The sequence below is a fragment of the Condylura cristata genome, unplaced genomic scaffold, assembly GCF_000260355.1.
Source record: "Condylura cristata isolate star-nosed mole 26May11 unplaced genomic scaffold, ConCri1.0 scaffold00034, whole genome shotgun sequence".
In the NCBI taxonomy this organism is placed as follows: domain Eukaryota; kingdom Metazoa; phylum Chordata; class Mammalia; order Eulipotyphla; family Talpidae; genus Condylura; species Condylura cristata.
The window spans coordinates 3,381,067-3,400,077 of record NW_004567135.1 but is presented as its reverse complement, the minus strand read 5'-3'; the positions used below and the strand labels follow the sequence as shown (position 1 = coordinate 3,400,077).

At 44.1% G+C, this 19,011-nt stretch overlaps 1 protein-coding gene across 1 annotated transcript in view; it reads right to left on the bottom strand.

Annotated features, from left to right (window-relative positions):
- Positions 1 to 3,101: 3,101 nt before the first annotated feature.
- The window catches only part of SARNP (SAP domain containing ribonucleoprotein), a 38,708-nt gene continuing 22,798 nt past the window's right edge, over positions 3,102 to 19,011 (bottom strand). The window contains exons 10-11 of the mRNA XM_004692645.2: positions 5,512 to 5,601; positions 3,102 to 3,404 (exon numbers count right to left, since the gene is read on the bottom strand). Coding sequence (XP_004692702.1) covers positions 3,363 to 3,404; positions 5,512 to 5,601 — 132 coding nt within the window. The 3' untranslated portion in view covers positions 3,102 to 3,362. The remainder of the gene's footprint in view (positions 3,405 to 5,511; positions 5,602 to 19,011) is intronic.

Here is a 19,011-nt window from a genome sequence, read left to right as displayed (position 1 = left end):
ACCCTCTAGCCAGAACCTCCTCAAAGGAAATATTGCCATGTAAATCACCTAGTAAAACTGAGAGCTAATATTTATTGCAATATTATGCTAAGGTATGATTAGATGGCAATTCTCAACGGCAACCTTCACAACAGGGTTGCTGCTAATGGTATAGTCCAGAAAAAGGCACAGGATAGTTCAATCGTTTGCCCAGGGGTCTGCGTGATAGGGTACTCAGGCAGTTGCCAAACACCATCCCATTCCAATCTATTAATAGTAGTCTTAGAGGTAGAGAAGCTAAACCAAGGGCAAGCGAGGAAAAGGGGGCTGGGAGCACCTTGGCTTCAAAGGGCCTGCAAAGGTGTGGAAACGGCCCGCCACCCCTTTCAAGCCTCTGGAGGTGGGGGCAGAGGGAACAGTGGCATACAGTGAGGGGAGGGAAAGTTAGATTCCGGTAGATTTCATAACCAGAAGTGAGAGACACTGCTCTCTGGAGACTTCGTAAGAGACAACAGGGGAGAAGTTAGTCCCCCTTATTTATATAATTCCTTATTCCCATCCCCCCTTCTATGCCAGACACAGCAAGGGGCCAGGGCTCAACACCAAGAAGTCCTGCTCTTATTCACATCTTCCTACAGCCTTCACTCAGCAGAAGTCTAGTCTGCAGCAGTTCCCAAGAACTGGCGGGGTGAGGGGAGGCAGTTTAGAGCAATGGTGGAGAAAAAGAGAATGATCCTCGAGAACCATAAAAAGGTGTAGATTTATAGCCAAGGAAGCTAGTTCCCTCCACATCTTTTATAGACTCCATTAAAAGCTTCCAGGTATGCAGAGAATGTCACAGCTTCAGGACAAGGAAAAGGACACTTGAGTCCGTTAACCACATCTGGATCCTGGATCAGCTACATTAGGGAGATTGGGGAAGGAAGGCTACCCGGATCAGATAAAGAATTACAAGCCTGGATGCCTGTTGTGCCTTAAATGGGCTTATTATTTCACAACTGAATTAGCAGAAGACACTGGTGTCCTAAAATATCAGGCTCAAAAAGCATGAGAGGACGACAGTGAGCCAGGAAGGGGAGGGCTTCATGTGCAGGCTCGGAAGTGAGATTTCCGACCAACATTAGAACAGCTGTGCAATGAGATGAAAAAAGTCAGTGAAAGCTCCACAAAGTAGGGAGTTGTACCAAAGACTCGGGGAGCACGAGTTGAATGGGGAGAAGAATTCCTATGCCAGGTTCTGGGAGAGTTCTGGGAGGAAGGCTGAACACCCTCCTGAAAGCCCACACAGGCGAAGGAGACAGCAAAGGACCCAGTGCTCGACTCAGACATAAGCATCTGTCCTACCCCTTCCTTTTCCAATTTGTCGGAACTACTCTCTCTGGTACTGTCTTCAGAAGGACAACAGAGAAGAAAAGCTAGATTCAAGATCATGGGCGGAATAAAGAAACGAGAGGGAGACAGAGGAGGCCAGAGAGAAGAGGGGGAAGGAGCAGCCTCATCAGCTTCCCATCTTGCTCACTTCTCCCCTGTCGTAGAATGGGGTAAAATTCACAACAAAAAGGCAAATGTCTAAACCTAGGTTCCTGTCACCTCAGCAACCAAAAAGATTTTGTGGAAAGTGATTCTTGTTAACAGGAGACCAGCATTTGTCTATTAATCCCAGGCAGGAAAAAAAAATTTTTTTTTAAAGATTTGTGCACACAGAACTGGGGTACAGGTCAGAGGCTCAGGGGCGGTGAGAGGCTTCACCAGAGACAGAGTGGGGAGCAGAACAGGCAGATTGAGGAAGTACACTGCTGAGGGGGGCAGCGGGCGGGTCAGGAGAGGTCTGCCTCGCCATGTGGTCACCTCCGGGGCAGGCGGGAATCGAACTCATGCAGAAGCGGCTTTTAGATTCTCAGTGCTGTGCTTTAACCCGCTGCGCCCCCAGAGAGGGCCCCCAGGCAGAAAATTTTAATAGAAATCAAGCAACCTATCTTATCATGGTAACTAAGTCTTTAGATAAGGTATGAGGCCCCTAAGTTTTATTACCAATTCAACAAAGCCATATTACTAGAGATACCCAGAAATAAAAGATTAAAAGGAGAGGGCCCTCCCTGATGACATATTGGGTTAAAAAAGCACAGCACTATGAAGAAGCTAGCTGCAGCCATTTCAGCATGAGTTTGATACCCAGCTGGGGAGTGACCCACAGGGTGCGGCTGACCTCTCCTGACCCGCCCACTGCTCCCCTCAGCAGTGCGCTTCGTCAGTCTATCTGTTCTGCTCCACACTGTTTCTGGTGAATCCTCTCACCATCCCTGTACCTCTGGCCTGTACCCCAGTTCTGTATGCATAAATACATCTTAAAAAAAAAAAAAAAAAGATTAAAATGAGAAACCTTACACTAACCACCCAAAACAATTACACAGCAGATCTCTGTGAAACTTCAAATGCAAACAAGAAGCCACCTTAAAGAGCCAAACCTTTCTAAAGAGAAGCTTGGCAAGGAAAGTGGATTTTAGTAGTAGCTGAGAAATGCCACCAAAATCACACTTCTATGCTTCTGCAATGGAGAACAACAAAGCTTCACAGGGTCTGACTGTAAGCAGACGCTTCAAGCCACACTGATTATGTTCTCAACGATCTAGGGAGCCCCTACAACTTCTTGGAGTGCTGGGGGGTAGCTGCCCCCTCCTTCCTGAACCACAACAGTGTGCCACACACTGGCTTCCACTAAAACCAAATAGTATCATACAAGGTGACTCTTAAAACTAACTAGGTCTGGACAACGTTACCTGAGAAAGGTTTCAGCAGCGGCACCTAACAACACTGGAGCCTCGGCCTTTACACCTGCGCACGCCCCAGGGTTCTCCCTTTTATTGTGGTGGGCCACGCCAATCTGCAGGAGCACGTTTCAGGGTGAAATCTCACCCCTTCATGGAGGACAGTTCTGTAAAAGGATGCTTGTGGCGTCAGAGAAGGGAATAAACAGGCTTGAGGGGACAGACTCAGCTCCTTTCTTGCTCCTCTCCTCCGAAGGATAAAGGCATTACGGATCATTTCCTGAAGTTCCCTTTCTGACCTAATCTGGCTCTAAGAACTCAAAGGAGTACCTGATAAGACACATAGTTCTCTTTTCTATTTTTTTTATTAACAAGCAAAATAATAATATTAATTAAAAAAACAAAAACAAAAAAACCCCAAAAACTAGTAACACAACAACCTTAAAGTTGAAACAGCAATGGGTCACACTGCTCCTGGAGTCCCCAGAGGTACCTGGGGTACATGCCCTCACTGCAAGGCAGGGCCTAGGCACACTGCACGCTTGGGTATCTATATACACAGAGGACCAGGAACCAGAGCTGGAGACGACTGGAACACAGAGCATCAAAAGCTTTCTATCAGGCAATCCCAAAACGCTCTGCTCTTTTCCTCTTCTTTGCCTGTAAAAAAGAAGCAAAACGAAAAAAAAATTAGATTGCAAAGCAATCTGGCTGCTTTAATGCAAACTCACATGAATTATCACAAGGTCCAAGAAGAAGGGAAGACCGAAGCCTGAACTTGGCACTTGAGAGATTTCATTCCTGAATCTTTCTAGTTATCCAATTGGGCTGAGGAGGCTCGGTGGAAAGGAGGCTGAGGAGGGGTGGACAAAAGTAGAACAGTGGCAGAAAAATGAAAGATCCCTAAGGAGACAGGGTCGCTCAGTCTTACATCAAGTTAGCCTGAAACAGTGAACTCTGAACAGGCTGGAGAAGGTTTTCCAGTCCCTGTGGACAAGGACAGTTACAGAAAACAGAGGGAAGACAGGGGTTGGCCGATTCGTAGAGCCGGTGAGTGTGTGCCCTTCTGGGCAGTCAGGCCCAAACCATCTCTCAGACCCCCTTATGCACAGAAGCATATAGATCTTTCCTAGCAGCACAACAGTGGAGGGCACAACATGGATGTCGTGGGGAGGCGCTGTTCTGCTCAGGGAGCGATCACACAGTGGCAATGAATCCTTCACACGCGCTCTATTTCCCCCAACAAAGAGGGGACATTTTAACAATCCCATTTATATAGGAGGTTAATTCAGATTAAAAGGAAAAGCTGGCTGTATGTAAGCCCAGTCTACTCTCTATTGGGATGACTGATACAATTTTTTGGCATCAAATTAAAGTCATCTGGTTCATGCAAAATCCATCTGTCTCAGAACTCACTACTCCCTTACATACACTGACTCACCCAACAAAAGCCACTTACTCCTTGCCACAAAGCACAATAAATCCATACCTGCTGGATCTTGGAGAGCCCAAAGTACCACTTTAGCAAATATTCCTGGATTAATAATAGCTTCAGAAAAGAAGAAATAATCCTAACTAGAATTAAAAAGCCTAAATGTACTTCTAGTTTATCCTCAGGAGTCGGTAAGTAAGAAGATTCTTACAACAGGTAATGCTTTGTCCTGAATTAGCATAAAGAATACAAACTCTTTGTTTTTTCCAAGTGGAAAGAATAAACTGATTGGATTCTGATGTTTATTCCTAAAGATTTTTTTTTAATGCATACAGAACTGGGGTACTAGCCAGAGGTGCAGGGGCAGCAAGAGGATTCACCAGACAGTGGGGGAGCAGGACAGGTAGATCGTCAAGGTACATTGCTGAGGGGAGCAGCGGGCAAGAGAGGAGGGTCTGCTGTGTCATGTGGGTCACCTCTAGGGCGGGGACCAACTTGCACAAAAGTGGCTGTGACTTAGCTTAGCTTAGTGGTGCAAAGCTCCAGCTAGCTGCGCCACCAGGGAGAGCCAAGATTTTTTAAAAATATTTATTTAGGCCCTCCCTGGTGGCGCAGCGGGTTAAAGCACAGCACTAAGAAGCTGAAGCCGCTTCTGCATGAGTTCGATTCCCGCCTGCCCCAGAGGTGACCACATGGCGCCGCAGACCTCTCCTGACCCGCCCACTGCTCCCCTCAGCAGTGTACTTCCTCGATCTGCCTGTTCTGCTCCCCACTCTGTCTCTGGTGAAGTCTTTCGCCACCCCTGAGTCTCTGACCTGTACCCCAGTTCTGAATGCACAAATAAATAAATCTTAAAAAAAAAAAATGTATTTAGACATATAAGACCTGGAAACAAGCCAGAGGTGTGGTGGGTGAGAAGATTCACCAGAGACACAGTGAGGAGCAGAATGCAGGTCAGGACAGGTCTGCTACACCATGTGGGTCACCTCCCTAATCAGGGATTGAACTCGTGCTCCAGTGGCTGCCAACAGCTTCAGAGTGCTGCCCGTTAACCTGCTGTACCACCAGGAGAGCCCAAGAGACTTAAGGTTTTGAGGCCGGCTCTCCCTAGTGGCACAGCACTGGAGGCTGGCCGCAGCTGCTCGGTGAAAGTTCCATCCCCAGCCCCCATGTTGCAGCAGACCTCTCCTATTTCACCCGCTGCTCCCCACTCTGTCTCTGGTGAATCCCCTTAACTCCCTTCCCACCCCCCACTCTAACCACAGTTTTACACAAAAATAAATTTTAAAATCTTAAAAAAAAGCAAGTCTTACAAAGCATTTAGGCATATTTTACCTCTGTATCTTCTGTGGTTCCTGTTCCAGCTGAACTTGTGACAATCCCAAACCGCTCCTTCCTTTTTTTCAGCTTCTCATCATCTTCAGACTATTTAGGGACAAAGAAAAGGGTTGAAACAAGCTTGTCTCTGTTCACAGGGTAAATGGGAGTGAAATTTTAACTTACTGGCCTCAATATGCCAGTCAACTTTGTGCCAAGAATGAAGGATCATATAGCTAAAGCAGACAGGAGACTGGATCAGCTAGCATATAGCATCATATTGTCTCTGAGTAACTAAAAACTTAATAGGGCTCAATACTCATGAGTGAAGAAAACAGCAAGAAATATCCATAAAACACACATTTTTGTAGTTCAGATATGGAAAACTGAGTAGTATCCACAGAAAGCAGGGTGACAGAATGCACCCAACTATTGAAAACTGCTTTCAAGTTCTATTTATTATCTGAGGGAGGGAAAGGTAGGGGACCAACAGTATTTCTAAGGAACCTGGTTATGTACACCCAGCAAGATCATACAAAGCTCTGCAGTTTGAAAAGACCTGAAGTAGGTGAGTTAAGGAAACAAGTAGAGTCACCCCCTCTGAGAGAAAGCAGCACGGAGCTTTGTCCAAGCACCAGGGGCTGAGCTCACCCTGTCCTGCAGAGAGGATGCCCAGCTTGTTATGCAGCCTATAGCTGGGTGTCTCTGGGTACCCACCCACAAGTTAGTAGGAAAGGCAATCAAGAAACCTACAGAAAGCATTTTTTAAAAATACCTTTAACTCTCAAATGCAACTAAGGAGTTACATTTCAATTCTATGATCAAAAGAGCCACCTCTTCAGTCAAAATCAGGTGAGCTATTTATTTAGCGTTCTGTGCTCAATTTGTTCAACTAACCCAGCTGTCTGAACACAATAGAAAGGGATATTGTCTGTCTTCCTTTGGCCTGATCAGCTTGAGAAATATGTGTATTTCCTCCCCTATTCACTGTACCTGCCTCCCAGTAAGAAAAGGGAATATAAAAGGTTTGTGACTATAAAGTCTATATTATACCTCTAGTATAAAGTGTATTACTAGAACAGAATGTTAGCTATACAGCCCTCTGCCTTTTTATTATTAATAGTATTATAACCACCAGTAAATCCATAGTGGGTCCACAATTAATGTAATCCAAACCATGGTAAACACTAAATTAGGTTCTATGAAAAAAGGGGCACTCTTATTTTCTTATTAAAGATTTGTTTTATTTATGCATACAAGAGCTGGGGTATAGGCCAGAGGTATGGGGGCTAGGGAGGACGTATGAGAGGATTCACCACAGACAAGAGTGGGGAGCAGCGAGGAGACAGGAGAGGTCTGCAGTGTCATGTGGGTCACTCCCTGGCCAGGGTTCAAACTCGTGTTACAGTGGCTGTGGACAGCTTCTTAGTGCTGAGACTTAGCACCTTACACCAACAGAGAGGCCCATATTCTTGTTTTATGGGGTTTTTTTACTTTAATTTTAGAATTTTACTTTATTTTTTTTATTTTTTTTTAAAGATTTATTTATTTGTGCATACAGAACTGGGGTACAGGCTAGAGGCTCAGGGGCGGTGAGAGGCTTCACCAGAGACAGAGTGGGGAGCAGACCAGGCAGATTGACGAAGTACACTGCTGAGGGGAGAAGCGGGCGGGTCAGGAGAGGTCTGCCACGCCATGTGGTCATCTCCGGGGCAGGCGGGAATCGAACTCATGCGGAAGCGGCTTTAGATTCTCAGTGTTGTGCTTTAACCCGCTGCGCCACCAGGGAAGGCCGAATTTTACTTTATTTTTACTTATGCACACAAGAGCTGGGGTGTAGGCCAGAGGTGTAAGGGGCAGAACAGGTGGATCTCCTGAAATGTACTCCTCAGGGGAGCAGCAGGCAAGACAGGAGAGGTCTGCTATGACTTAAAGCTCTCAGCAGCCTCTGTAGCCCAAGTTCAATCCCTGGCCAGGGAGTGACCCAAATGGCACAGCAGACCTCCCCTGCCTCCCTGCTGCTCCCCTCAGCAGTGTACTTCATCTGCCTGTTCTGCACTCCACTCTCTCTCTGGTGAATCCTCTCACCCCCTGCATCTCTGGCCTGTACCCCAGTTCTTATATGCATAAATAAATCTTTAAAAAAAACCATAAAGTCATGACAATATTATAGTTACTAACATCTGAGTATTTACTATATGCCAGGTACAGTTTAAAGTTCTTTACATGCAATAGCTCATTTACTTTTTATAATAATCTTAAACATAACAGGTACTATGACATACACAGGTTACTATGATAAAACTAACTTCATAGATAAGGAAACTGAGGCTTAGAAAAATAAAGGAACTTGCCCAAAGTCTCACAATTAGTAAACGGAAGAGCCATTTACTCAAGAATTCACTTTCCTAACACCTCAGGTATCTCAAATAAGCATTTCTGTGGAAGAATGATAACAACCAGGCCGTGCCTAACTCCCAGGGGGAGCTGTGTGGCTAGAACCCTTAGCTGAGCACCCGTCAGCTACCCACATCACCGCTCTTGGGTCACGCCATGGCCCCACCTGCATACCACACGCCTCTACTTTGTAGCTAGGCAGCTAGGAAAAGGTGCTCGCTCACTCGTAAGCTTGTATTAGAGTCTCCCAACTAAGTCTGTTTCCAATTTTGGCTGGCTATTTCATCTGTTGAACTATAATAAAAGAAATACAGGGATTTTCAATTCACACAGGCTTTATATTTTTCTTTACTAAAGCCGTTGGAAACGTTTTCTTGAATTTTGTCTACTACAAAGATAAAAGTAAATACGGGATTTAATGGAGATATCAAAATGAGAACTTTCAGAATATTCTAGATAAAACCGCTCCATTTTGCTGGTGCTGCCAGTTCGGGGAGGAAAGTTTCAGGGGAACAAAGGGACAGAGGCAGGGCATAACCAATATCTTGGCAAAAGATCCCAATACACCTCCTTCCAGTCAATGCTGAGCTGGGGGTACTTCCGCAAGGTCCGGCCGAGAGGGAGATGCGGCCCGCCGCCCAGCCATTCCGCCAGCCGGCCCTGCGTCCGTCACAAACCTCGCACAAAGCCCACGTCCATTGGAACGTAAGCAGCTTTCTTCTAGATTTCTTTTTTGCTACGCTGTGAAATAAGGAATTTGACTTTGAAACTAAAGCTGAGTAAAGAACTAGGCATGGGAAAGGTGTATGTCTGCGGTGGGAATACTCTAACCACCAAGTCGAGGATCAGAGATTCCAGGCGAGCTTCCTTCTTAATGAGACTTTGGTGCCTTTCCTGAGACCCAAGCAGAGCATCTGCTCCAAATCTAGCAGAGGCTCTAGGGGAAGTAAAAACAACACCATTTCCCCCAGCCCCCTCAAACAGCCTGCCCATCCCACACCCACAAAGACCAGGGAGGATTTTATTTATTTGGTGCATGCTTGCCCTTTCCACCCTACCCAGCACCCCTCAGTTCCCCCTCTCCAGCCTCCTTCCTCCTTGCCCTGCAGGGAAAGTGCACAACAGGCCCAGTAAATCAACACGGTTCTAATGATCTCTCTCACTTGACCCTTCTAGCGTGACGGTGTATCATGGAAACAAGCGTACAATAAACTTCGCTCCATCTTTAGCTCCTTGCTGACAGGTTTTGATTCATGAGATGGTGAGACCCATCTGAGGGAAATTACCTCAATCAAAACGCATCTCTCTCCACTCTCGCTCTCCCTACTCAGCCAGTGCCCCCAGGCCATGCTCAAGTGCACACAGGGCTGTGCATCTGCAAGCAGCACTGACCCCTGGCTCAGTGTCACAGGCATCTGCAGACCTTTCCCTTCTCATCCCTCCCCCACTTCCCTCCAGCAAACTTTCAACTACTAAACAATCTTTTTTCTTCCCAAGTATGCGCCTGTGTGGGAAGAACAGTGCTTCCACCTGAAGTGCCTTAACTCCTGACAAATGAAAACCCTCAAAACACACAACTTGCACCCAAAATCAATCCACAGATTTTACGTCTAGAATCCACCATCACTGACTAAACATAGGCTCAAACGCTCAGACTCATCCATACACTTACTTCACTTCCCCTCTCTCTCACTTACAACTTAAATGGCAAGTCAACTGACAGCCAGAAGCCTCTACACACACAATCCTAAATGTCGCTTCTTTTTAAGCTCAGTGACAAAAAGAGAAAGGGAACTGCAAGAGAAGATCTACAAGAGCAGAAAGCATGATGTATATTTAATGTAGTCAAATACCCATATGAATCATTATCACCGTGTTTTCCAAAGTGGAATAAAATAATTCTAAATTGAGGCCTTCGGAGGACATCTTCAAATTTCCAAAATGTTCTGTTTGTTTCCCTTCCGTACTTGGGAAAGCATCAGGCAATGTAAAGCAAACATGTTCTGCTAAGATAAAAGCATCCAAGGAAGCCCCAGACAGAAACTGCATGTGAGAAGGTGCAGGACACAGAAGCCACGTCCCGGCAGTCATTGAGTGCTCCCTATTATTTTTATTGCACATTCCCTCTTGCCCTTGAAACAAGTCTGAGATCACCAATAAGATTCTGAAGCTAACAATGCTATTAATTCTTCTACATCACAAGTAAAATAATAAAAAGTTGTAACAATCAAACCCAAAACCAAACAAGAAGTTCCCTTTAGCTGCAAAGGAATTTGAGCCCTGGTTTGGACAGATGGCTAGATTTAGGGTTCAAATGTGGCAGTATCAAAACTATAGTCTTCTGCGTCACCTACTATTAAGCATTTTTCTCTAGGGCTCTAAAACAAATCTATGCTGCCAGATCTCACTGCTTTCATCACCCCTAATAATTAATAACTGTACAAAAAGGAATCTATCCAAAGTAACAGCCCAGGGAACTTAGCAAGGATCCGACCTCTCACTGGGCAGACCTAGTCCCAGGTAGTCTAAAGGCGCCAGGGGAACTCTTCACTGAGTTAATCTGCACCAGCTTCTATCCACATTTTCAATGACAACTGAAACCCATTTCAATTCATTCATCCACAAGTCATTCAAATATCCACTGAGTTTCTACTTTGGGTCACACACTGTTCTGACACTGGGAGTAGAAAAATGAGTAAGACAAAGATCCATAATCTCACCAGGCTTATAAATTCACAAATGAGGTATTATAATAATGTGTGTCAATGTTCTTCACATAACTGCATAATGGGAACCCAGGGGAATTTTTATTTTTGGTTCACCCCAAGTTTATGCTTTTTCTGAGCAAGTTATTATTTTTTTACCTCACTATAAACAAACAGGCCCTCCCTGGTGGCCCAATGGGTTAAAGCGCAGCATTATGAAGCTATTCGAAGCCTCTGTAGCATGAGTTCAATACCCCCGGCAAGGCAGTGACCCACATGATGCAGCAGACCTCTCCTGTCTTCCCAGTGTTCCCCTCAGCAATGGATTTCAGTCAATCTGCCTGTTCTGCTCCCTACTCTGTCTCTAGTGAATCCTCTCACCACCCCCACACCTCTGGCCTGTGCCCCAGTTCTTGTATACATAAATAAATAAATCTTTAAAAAGCCTCATATTAAAAGTCTCAACATATATTCCCACTAGGGCTTAAACTGTGACTCTGTTTATCCTATTGTAACAGTTACTTCCTCAGAAGTATTTTCCTGGAAAGATGCAAAAGAGGTTAACAATGAGCTATGGTCAACATTTTACAAAAGTAACAAATAACGGTCTCTTTCTGTAAGTGAATTACCTACCAAGCTGTGAATAGTTCTCAGGCCAATGTAAGGTAAGAGTGAGGTAAAAAGAAGGCGCCTTGTAGTCACTTTCCAGGCTCTCACTGCACTGACTGATGGCAAGATGAAAAGCAGAGACTGGGGCTTCAGGCGGTGGGAGATTAATAACGACATGTCCTTGACTTCCCAGAGGTAAAGGTTATGAAGCACTGCGGGGTAAGCAGGCTTCCAATTTCATACTCTCAGGGTGAATGACAGCAACTGATGGTTTTTCTCTCAGAAACACTTCAATGCTTAAGCACACAGCTGTCACTGCCCTGCCCGAGTATCTGAAATTCAGCCAAACATGTTTATTCCTGAGTCTTTATGTCAGCCAGATCACAGAATATGGGGTACTCCTAAAAACCAATGCCGTCTAAGCTGGAGGAAAGGTAGAGAGACTGGACAGCAGAGGGCACACCATCTTAGCCGACACTAAGAGGTGCCATTACTGCACACATACACATACACATACACATACTTCCCAAAGCAGTGCCTGATTACCTGATCTCAAAAATCTCTCAATTGTGAGGTTGGAATCAACCTTCTAGAACCATTAATGTGCTAAGACTTTTTCTTAAAGTTTTATTTATGCATACAGAACTAAGGTACAGGCCAGAGGTGTGGTAGTGGAGGGGGGGGGTGAGAGGCTTCACCAGAGAGAGTGGGGAGCAGAACAAAGAAATGCACTGAAACACATTGCTGAGGGGAGCAGCAGGTGGGCCAGGAGAGGTCTGCCGCGCCAAGTAGGTCACTCCCTGGCCAGGGATTGAACTTGCGCTGAAGCAGCTGCAATGAGCTGTACAGTGCTGTGCTCTAACCCGCTGTGCCACCAGGGAGGGCCTGTGCTAAGAATTTTAAAGTTACAGGTTGTTGTCACAGGATTTGAAACCAAACAGTCATCTCAAAACCAACAGCTTCTGAGACACTAGCTCCCTTCACTTTTTCTTCCTCTTGTCCAAAACAAGCTCCTTTCCCCACCCCCACTCCTTTCCAACCCCCGAGGAGGAGGAGGAGGAGGTCGTCTCGGTCTTGCTCTAGCTGACTGTAGGACAAAGCAAGGCAGGTGGAGGAAATGAAGGCTTCACACTTGAGACCCCTGGAAACCAAGTTTCTATTAAAAGTCCCCACCTCCCTCCTTTAAAAGCCAGGAAGTTGCTGCTTTTAGTGATAAGCGATGCAGAGCTTGGCAGAAATGTCAAAAAGTCAGCAGAGGGAAGCTGAAAACTTCTGAGGGCAAGTGAATGCTCTCTTACTCAACACGCACAGATAAAGGAGGACAGTTACCTGCACATTAAGAAAGCTAGCATGAGCACTAGGAAAAGAGGTTCTTTAAAATGCCAACTTCTGGCTTCACTTCAACCCAGCCAATTTCAAAAAGGGATAGGAGGATGTATTTTTCAAAGGACTCTGTGGAGACCCTCGTGTGCAGCTGGGGAAAACTGCAAATAACTTTGAAAAAGCATACATCAAAATTAAAGAAAAAAACTGTTTTCACCGACTCCACATAAGGTGAGTGCCCCACAGCAATTTTCCTCTGTAAGCACTAGAGGCCTTCCAAAAGCACTGTGGATCCACAAACAGAGTATCTAAACTGTAGGGATATGAGGAGGAAAAGCAAGCCGTGAAGGAATCACAGTTGGCTTTGAGGAGCACACCTGTCTTGCTTCAAGAGAGACACTTTTACCTGAGGAGCTCTACAGGAAGAACATGCCAAAACAAGATCAAGGAATAACAGCTGGTTTAAGGAGGCAACTAGGTTCAACACCCAAAGGTATTGTGGGTACATAATAATGGGTACAGAGAGAGTGGGGGGATATTACTAATAACATGGACAGGAGAGACTTTGTCTAAAGGCACATGTCTCAGTACTCAGAAGTGACGCCTCAGAGCGGTCTCCAGTTGCTCCTCTTCAACCACCTCATACCTATACACCAGCACAATAGTGAAATATCTTTCTATAACTGGCTCCTATACTCTACCCTTAATAAATCTCATGTGATAAAATACTTTCTAAAATCCAGATATCAAGCATTTCCAACATAATCTCCTTTCCAGTAACAAAATCTTTACTGCAAAGACCAAAAGACTCACTATTTGAAGTGAATTCCAAATGTGAAATACCCTTGAAATACATTCTCTTTCTGTCCTAAGAGTCTGCTCTGAGAATAAGGTGGCAAGATTTGGTTAAAATATTATTTTTTAAAATGTGAGAGAAGAGCAAAGGAAAAAGGACTGGAAAAATGAAGAGCATTTTCTAGATCTTAACAAGGAACCTCAAAATTTATTAAAAACTGGACCTTTGCTAGTTTCCAAACACCACTATATATTCCTCAACCTGACACCATGCTGCACCCCCACCTCCAAAATGCAGTAGCAAACACCTGATCTCCTTCAGCTACTAAGTATGAGAAGCAACCCTGTTATTTATGAGTACATGAGAAAATGAACCATCGTGTAATTGTGAATACATACGCTACCTCTCCTTATCAGTGCCGGTCTGAGGAATGCCATCACTCAGCTGTTACTCTCAGTTATTCAATATTCCGTGACCGTTCCTAGACAGCAACAGCTCTCAAATGATGGGACTGAGCACCAAAATTTCCCTCCCAAACAAACAAAAACACACATGCATACCCCAACAAAACACAACAGTTTTATTGATCTTGAAGGATAAAACAGACTTGGACTCTATCTAGTTCACATGTCACCAGTTCAGGGAAATTATCAGGGTTACCAGACACACAGATATTGCTTTGCTTAGAAGAGTCAGACCAGTTCCTGGTCAATAAAAATTAGATGTACAATTAGAGATACTGTGATTTACAGGTGGCTTTTAACAATTCTTTACACTCTGTACTAAGAAAGACACTCAAGAGAATGATTCATCCCAAGCGCTTGACTGGCAAAAGTAACTGCAGACACTTAAAACAGATTCAACAAAATCCAGCATTCCCCTCATTTTACGGGCCGTGTTTCCTCTTGGGGTCATGACGACAGTAAGACCAAAGAAGCCTAAAACTTGTTTTATATCGGTGTCATGGGTTCTGACATGCTAAACGCAGGACTGCAAAGCCAGTATGGAGTGGGCACCAGGCAGAGGAGACGGAACTAGTGGGGTCTCTTATAAACTTTCCCACCCCTACCCTTTTGCGCTAAAATTCAATGAATGAAAATTAGAGAGGAAAACAAAAGTACTAGCGATGTCAACCATGAGACTGCAACCCACAGTTGCAGTCTCAATGGCTCAATTTATAGAAAATAGAACGAAACAACAGCTATCAGTGCTGATGCAGCACAAAGAAAATCTCACCTTGCTTCCCCAAATTTTTAGAGCATTGCCCCTTAAAGCAGTCAATTTATTTTCTTAACATTTCTTATCCAATTTCCCCTCATACTTAGCCAAGTAAAAAGTGTCTGTTTGAAGGCCAGGGCATAGTGGGAAGATAGAAGTAGCTGAGTGAAGAAAAAGCTGGATCCTATTTCTCCAGCTAAAATTACAATACATCTTCGAGAGCCCTGGACAGGAAAGAGAAAAATTCCACTACTTCTTTGCTCTTCCAAATTCCTGTGGCCAAGGGGTTCAAAACTGAAGTTGACTGACACATATAATGACATCAGTGATTGGAACCATAATAGAAGGGAGGAGAAAGAGTGGGTGGGGTCGGGGGATAGCAAGGGAGAGAGGTGAAGATGTATTTGTGTTACAGACAAAGGCAAGTTCTGTTCCTCAGCGGGGACAAATGAAGCAGCAGAAGAGGGGTAAACTGAGGTCAGAGAGGTTTCCGCATTGTTTCCCCTTTAAACAAACAGCTTCTTGACTACTCTCCAGGTCTGTTCGAAACGGACAGTAGTGTTTTTTTATCGTATAAGGAGATAGAAAAGCCAAATATTTGTTTTCAAAGGATTATGAACTAGAAGGAGATTTAAAGGGCTGGCTAATTTTCATTAGGTCTAAAATGCCCTGAGAAACACTGAAAATTGCACTGAGCTGAGTCTTTGCTTTTTATAAAATTCGTCCTCTCCGACTGCTACTCTCAAATGCTAACTCTATCCTGCACACAATCCATTCCTTTCTTCTTTTCTTGCCTGTTAAAATACGTTAGAAGAATATAATTTTTCAAGTGGAAGAAGCATTCTTGGGGAAAATAACAATCTGGATGAAAGAAGCATAAATTTCCTCAAAAGCTTTGAAGCAATGAAATACAATGAATAAGAGGAGCTACGGTTTTTTCCATCTACATTTTTTCTTGTTTTCATGGAGCCCATGAGAAAGGGGAACAGAAAATACATTGTCCACTTGGCCTAGGTTCTCCCTTGAGTGTGTCTAGAGGACAAAGCACCCCTACCTACTCAGAAAGCTACTTTCCCAGCTCATTGGGGGATGTAAATATTCCAGTAACTTTAAAAAATATTATATCAGGGCCTCCCTGGTGGTGCAGGGTCTCTCAGGTCTCAGCACTCTGAAGCTGCCCGCAGCCACTGCAGCACAAGTTCAGCCCCCAGCCAGGAGCTGACCACAGGGCAGAGCAGACCTCTCTCCTGTCTCACCTGCATAACACAGTAGGGAAAATTGGGACTGTTCAAGTAAAGCAAGATGTACTAAGGCCACTACGATGCAAGATGCCTTACTGATCACTCTTGGGCAGGGAGAATGTAAGTCGTATTCCAGTTTTCTTCGTCCCTAGGCTTAGTGGTGGTGTTCTGCACCTCCTCCTCCCCCAAATACTTACATCTAGCCCGATTTCCTGTAGCTTTCTAACATATTAAGTTTCATGCCCTGAAAGTTGTCAAATCCAGGCAAATCAGTTGTAACAGCTGATACTACAACTCTAAGTACAAACTTAGTTGTTACCAAAACCAGTATCCTATGACCATCATACAGTACTGCTGAGCTAACTTTCCATCTTCACTCCCACTATCCAGCTATCATTCCTTTCGGAGATGAGTTTCTTACGTGCCAGGCTGTCCTGTCAAACAACAGAACTGATTCCAACACCGCTTCTCTTAGGAGGCATGGAAAACTAAATGGAAAAAAACCCACTGAAAACAAAAACAAAAACAACCAGTCAAGCACAAGACTGAAAACCTAACTGGTGATCAATCAGAACCAACCAGGCAGAGGTTATTTATCTGGGTTTTGTTTTGTCTGTGGGGGTGGGAGGCTTCTCAGCGCACAGCCACCATGAGGTTTATATGAGAAAAGGCATGCCATTCTATCCTCAAACAGTCAAAGAATCGGAGGGGACAATTTACAGCCTCTTGTGTAAAAAATGTCTATAAATGCCAGTGCCATTCTTCCCCCCGTCACTTCCCATTATCCTAAACCAACAGGATTCTATTCACTGAGACTTGGGCTGGAAACATGAACGGACAGGCCTTTATTGGGCAGAGGGAAAAGGGGACAGATGATTGAGGGGGGAAGGGAAGCCAGATTTAAGTTTCTGTGTACTCTCTAATGTGTACAGTATACTAATGGAGTTGAAAACCAAAATACATGAACTGTAATCCAAAAGTTGACCTACAAAAGAGATCCAGTATCCCCAAATCTGTAATATGGTCAGGTCATAAATCTAAAATATGAAAAAAATATGATCAGATTGTGATAGTTAAAATCAATCATAAACACTTCTGACCCATGGCTAACTTCCTCACAGACTCTCTTTACCAAATACAATGGTCTGCAGCAATCAACTGAAATCAACACAATAAGGGTCTTTTTATTTTTTAAAAAGATTTATTTTACCTATTTATGCATACAAGAACTGGGGTACAGGCCAGAGGTGCGGGGAGTGAGAGGGTTCACCAGAGAGAGTGGGAAGCAGCACAGGCAGACTAACTGAAATACACTGCTGCTGGGAGCAGCAGGGAGACAGGAGAGGTCTGCTGTGCCCTGTGGGTCACCTCCCTGACTGAAGATCGAACTCATGCTGCAGTGGCTGCCGGCAGCTTCACAGCACTGAAAGTTAACCTCTTACACCATTAGGGAGGCCCTGGAGTCTTAACTAGGTCAAGCCAACACAAACCCCGTGCAATGGAAATGACTTAATTACCCTTGAAAGGATTTTGAGTAAAGAGATTATCTTCATACCACCTATTAACTTCCACTATTTGTACCATCTCTAACTCAATGAGATCTGTTTGCATCAAAGTATAAAACTAGGGCCCTCCCAGACCCTCCCTGTTGGCGCAGCAGGTTAAAGCACAGCACTGAAGAATCTAAAGCCACTTCCGCATGAGTTCGATTCCCGCCTGCCCCGGAGGTGACCCACAGGGCGCGGCAGACCTCTCCTAGCCCGCCCGCTGCTCCCCTCAGCAGTGTACTTCATTGATCTGCCTGTTCTGTCCCCCACTCTGTCTCTGGTGAAGCCTCTCACCGCCCCTGAGCATCTGGCCTGTACCCCAGTTCTGTATGCATAATAAATAAATCTTAAAAAAAAAAATGTATAAAACTAGTAACAAATGACCAAATTATACAGGAAGAGATTATAACCCTGGACCCCAGGATAAAAGTGGACAAAAAAGTGCTTGTGTAGCTATTCCACAAACATAAATTTAATCATGTCATTCATTAACTTTTGGCCAACCAAATACTAGGTAGTAGCTCATCTGTGCTGATAGAAAATGGTTAAGAACAAAACTCTAAACCAGGCATCTGTCAAAAAGTTTGCAATTTCAGAATTTGGGTATAGAACAAAAAGTTCAAGGAAAAAAGTTACTTGGAAAAAAAAGAACACTTCCTTTTCTTATTCCATTTCCTCCGATTTCTCTTCTATACTCACTCTGAAAATGCTTATATTCGCAACGTATTACAAAATTCTGGGTTTTGTCTAACACAATAATCCAAACATGATTGGACAAAGGAATTCAATCTACTTCCAATATGTGAAAGCAGTGTTGGAGATATAAGCTAGACTTGAGTTCAACACACATCTGGCTATTTAAAAAATTAAAAATTCAGTCTCTTGAGCCCACCCTGGTGGCTCAATGGGTTAAAGTGCAGCACTACGAAGCTAGCTACAACAACTTCATCATGAGTTCCAATTCTGGTCATGGAGGTGACCCACATGGCGTGGAAGACCTCTCCTGCCTCACCCACTGCTCCCCTTCACAGTATACTTCATCCATCTGCCTATTCTGCTCCCCATTCTGTCTCTAGTGAATCCTCTCACCACCCCTGCACCTCTGGCCTGCACACCAGTTCTGTATTCATAAATAAAATCTTTAAAAAAAAAAATTAAGTCTTTTAGTCATACGCTATTTCAAGTGATCAGTAACCACATGTAGTTAATGACTACTAGATAACAAATATTCAATATAATATTTCCATCATTACAGAAGGTTCTACTGGACAGTTCTGGTCTAGATGCCACATAACTACCTGCATTGTTGGGACATTTTAACAATTTATAGAGCAAATGAGAAGAAATTGTTGAAACTGGATCTTGAAAACCAGGATTCATGATAAATATAAATGTGATCTATACTCAATAAAGCCACTAACCTCCAAGCAAAGTGGTTCCTCTTGAAAGAAATCACATGCATGCTAGCATATAGCATTACACAAAATGTGATCCACCTACTGGGTGTTTGGGATCAAACTGTTTGCTACCAGTCTACAATATGGCCAGAGATTGAGTGTTTAGAAACTTCCAGGGTAATTTAATATTGCTGGGGCATTCTGATTTGATTTTATTATTTAGTGATGCACAGGAAATTTCCTTTATTTAAGATTGATTTATTTATGCAAACAAGAACTGGGTTA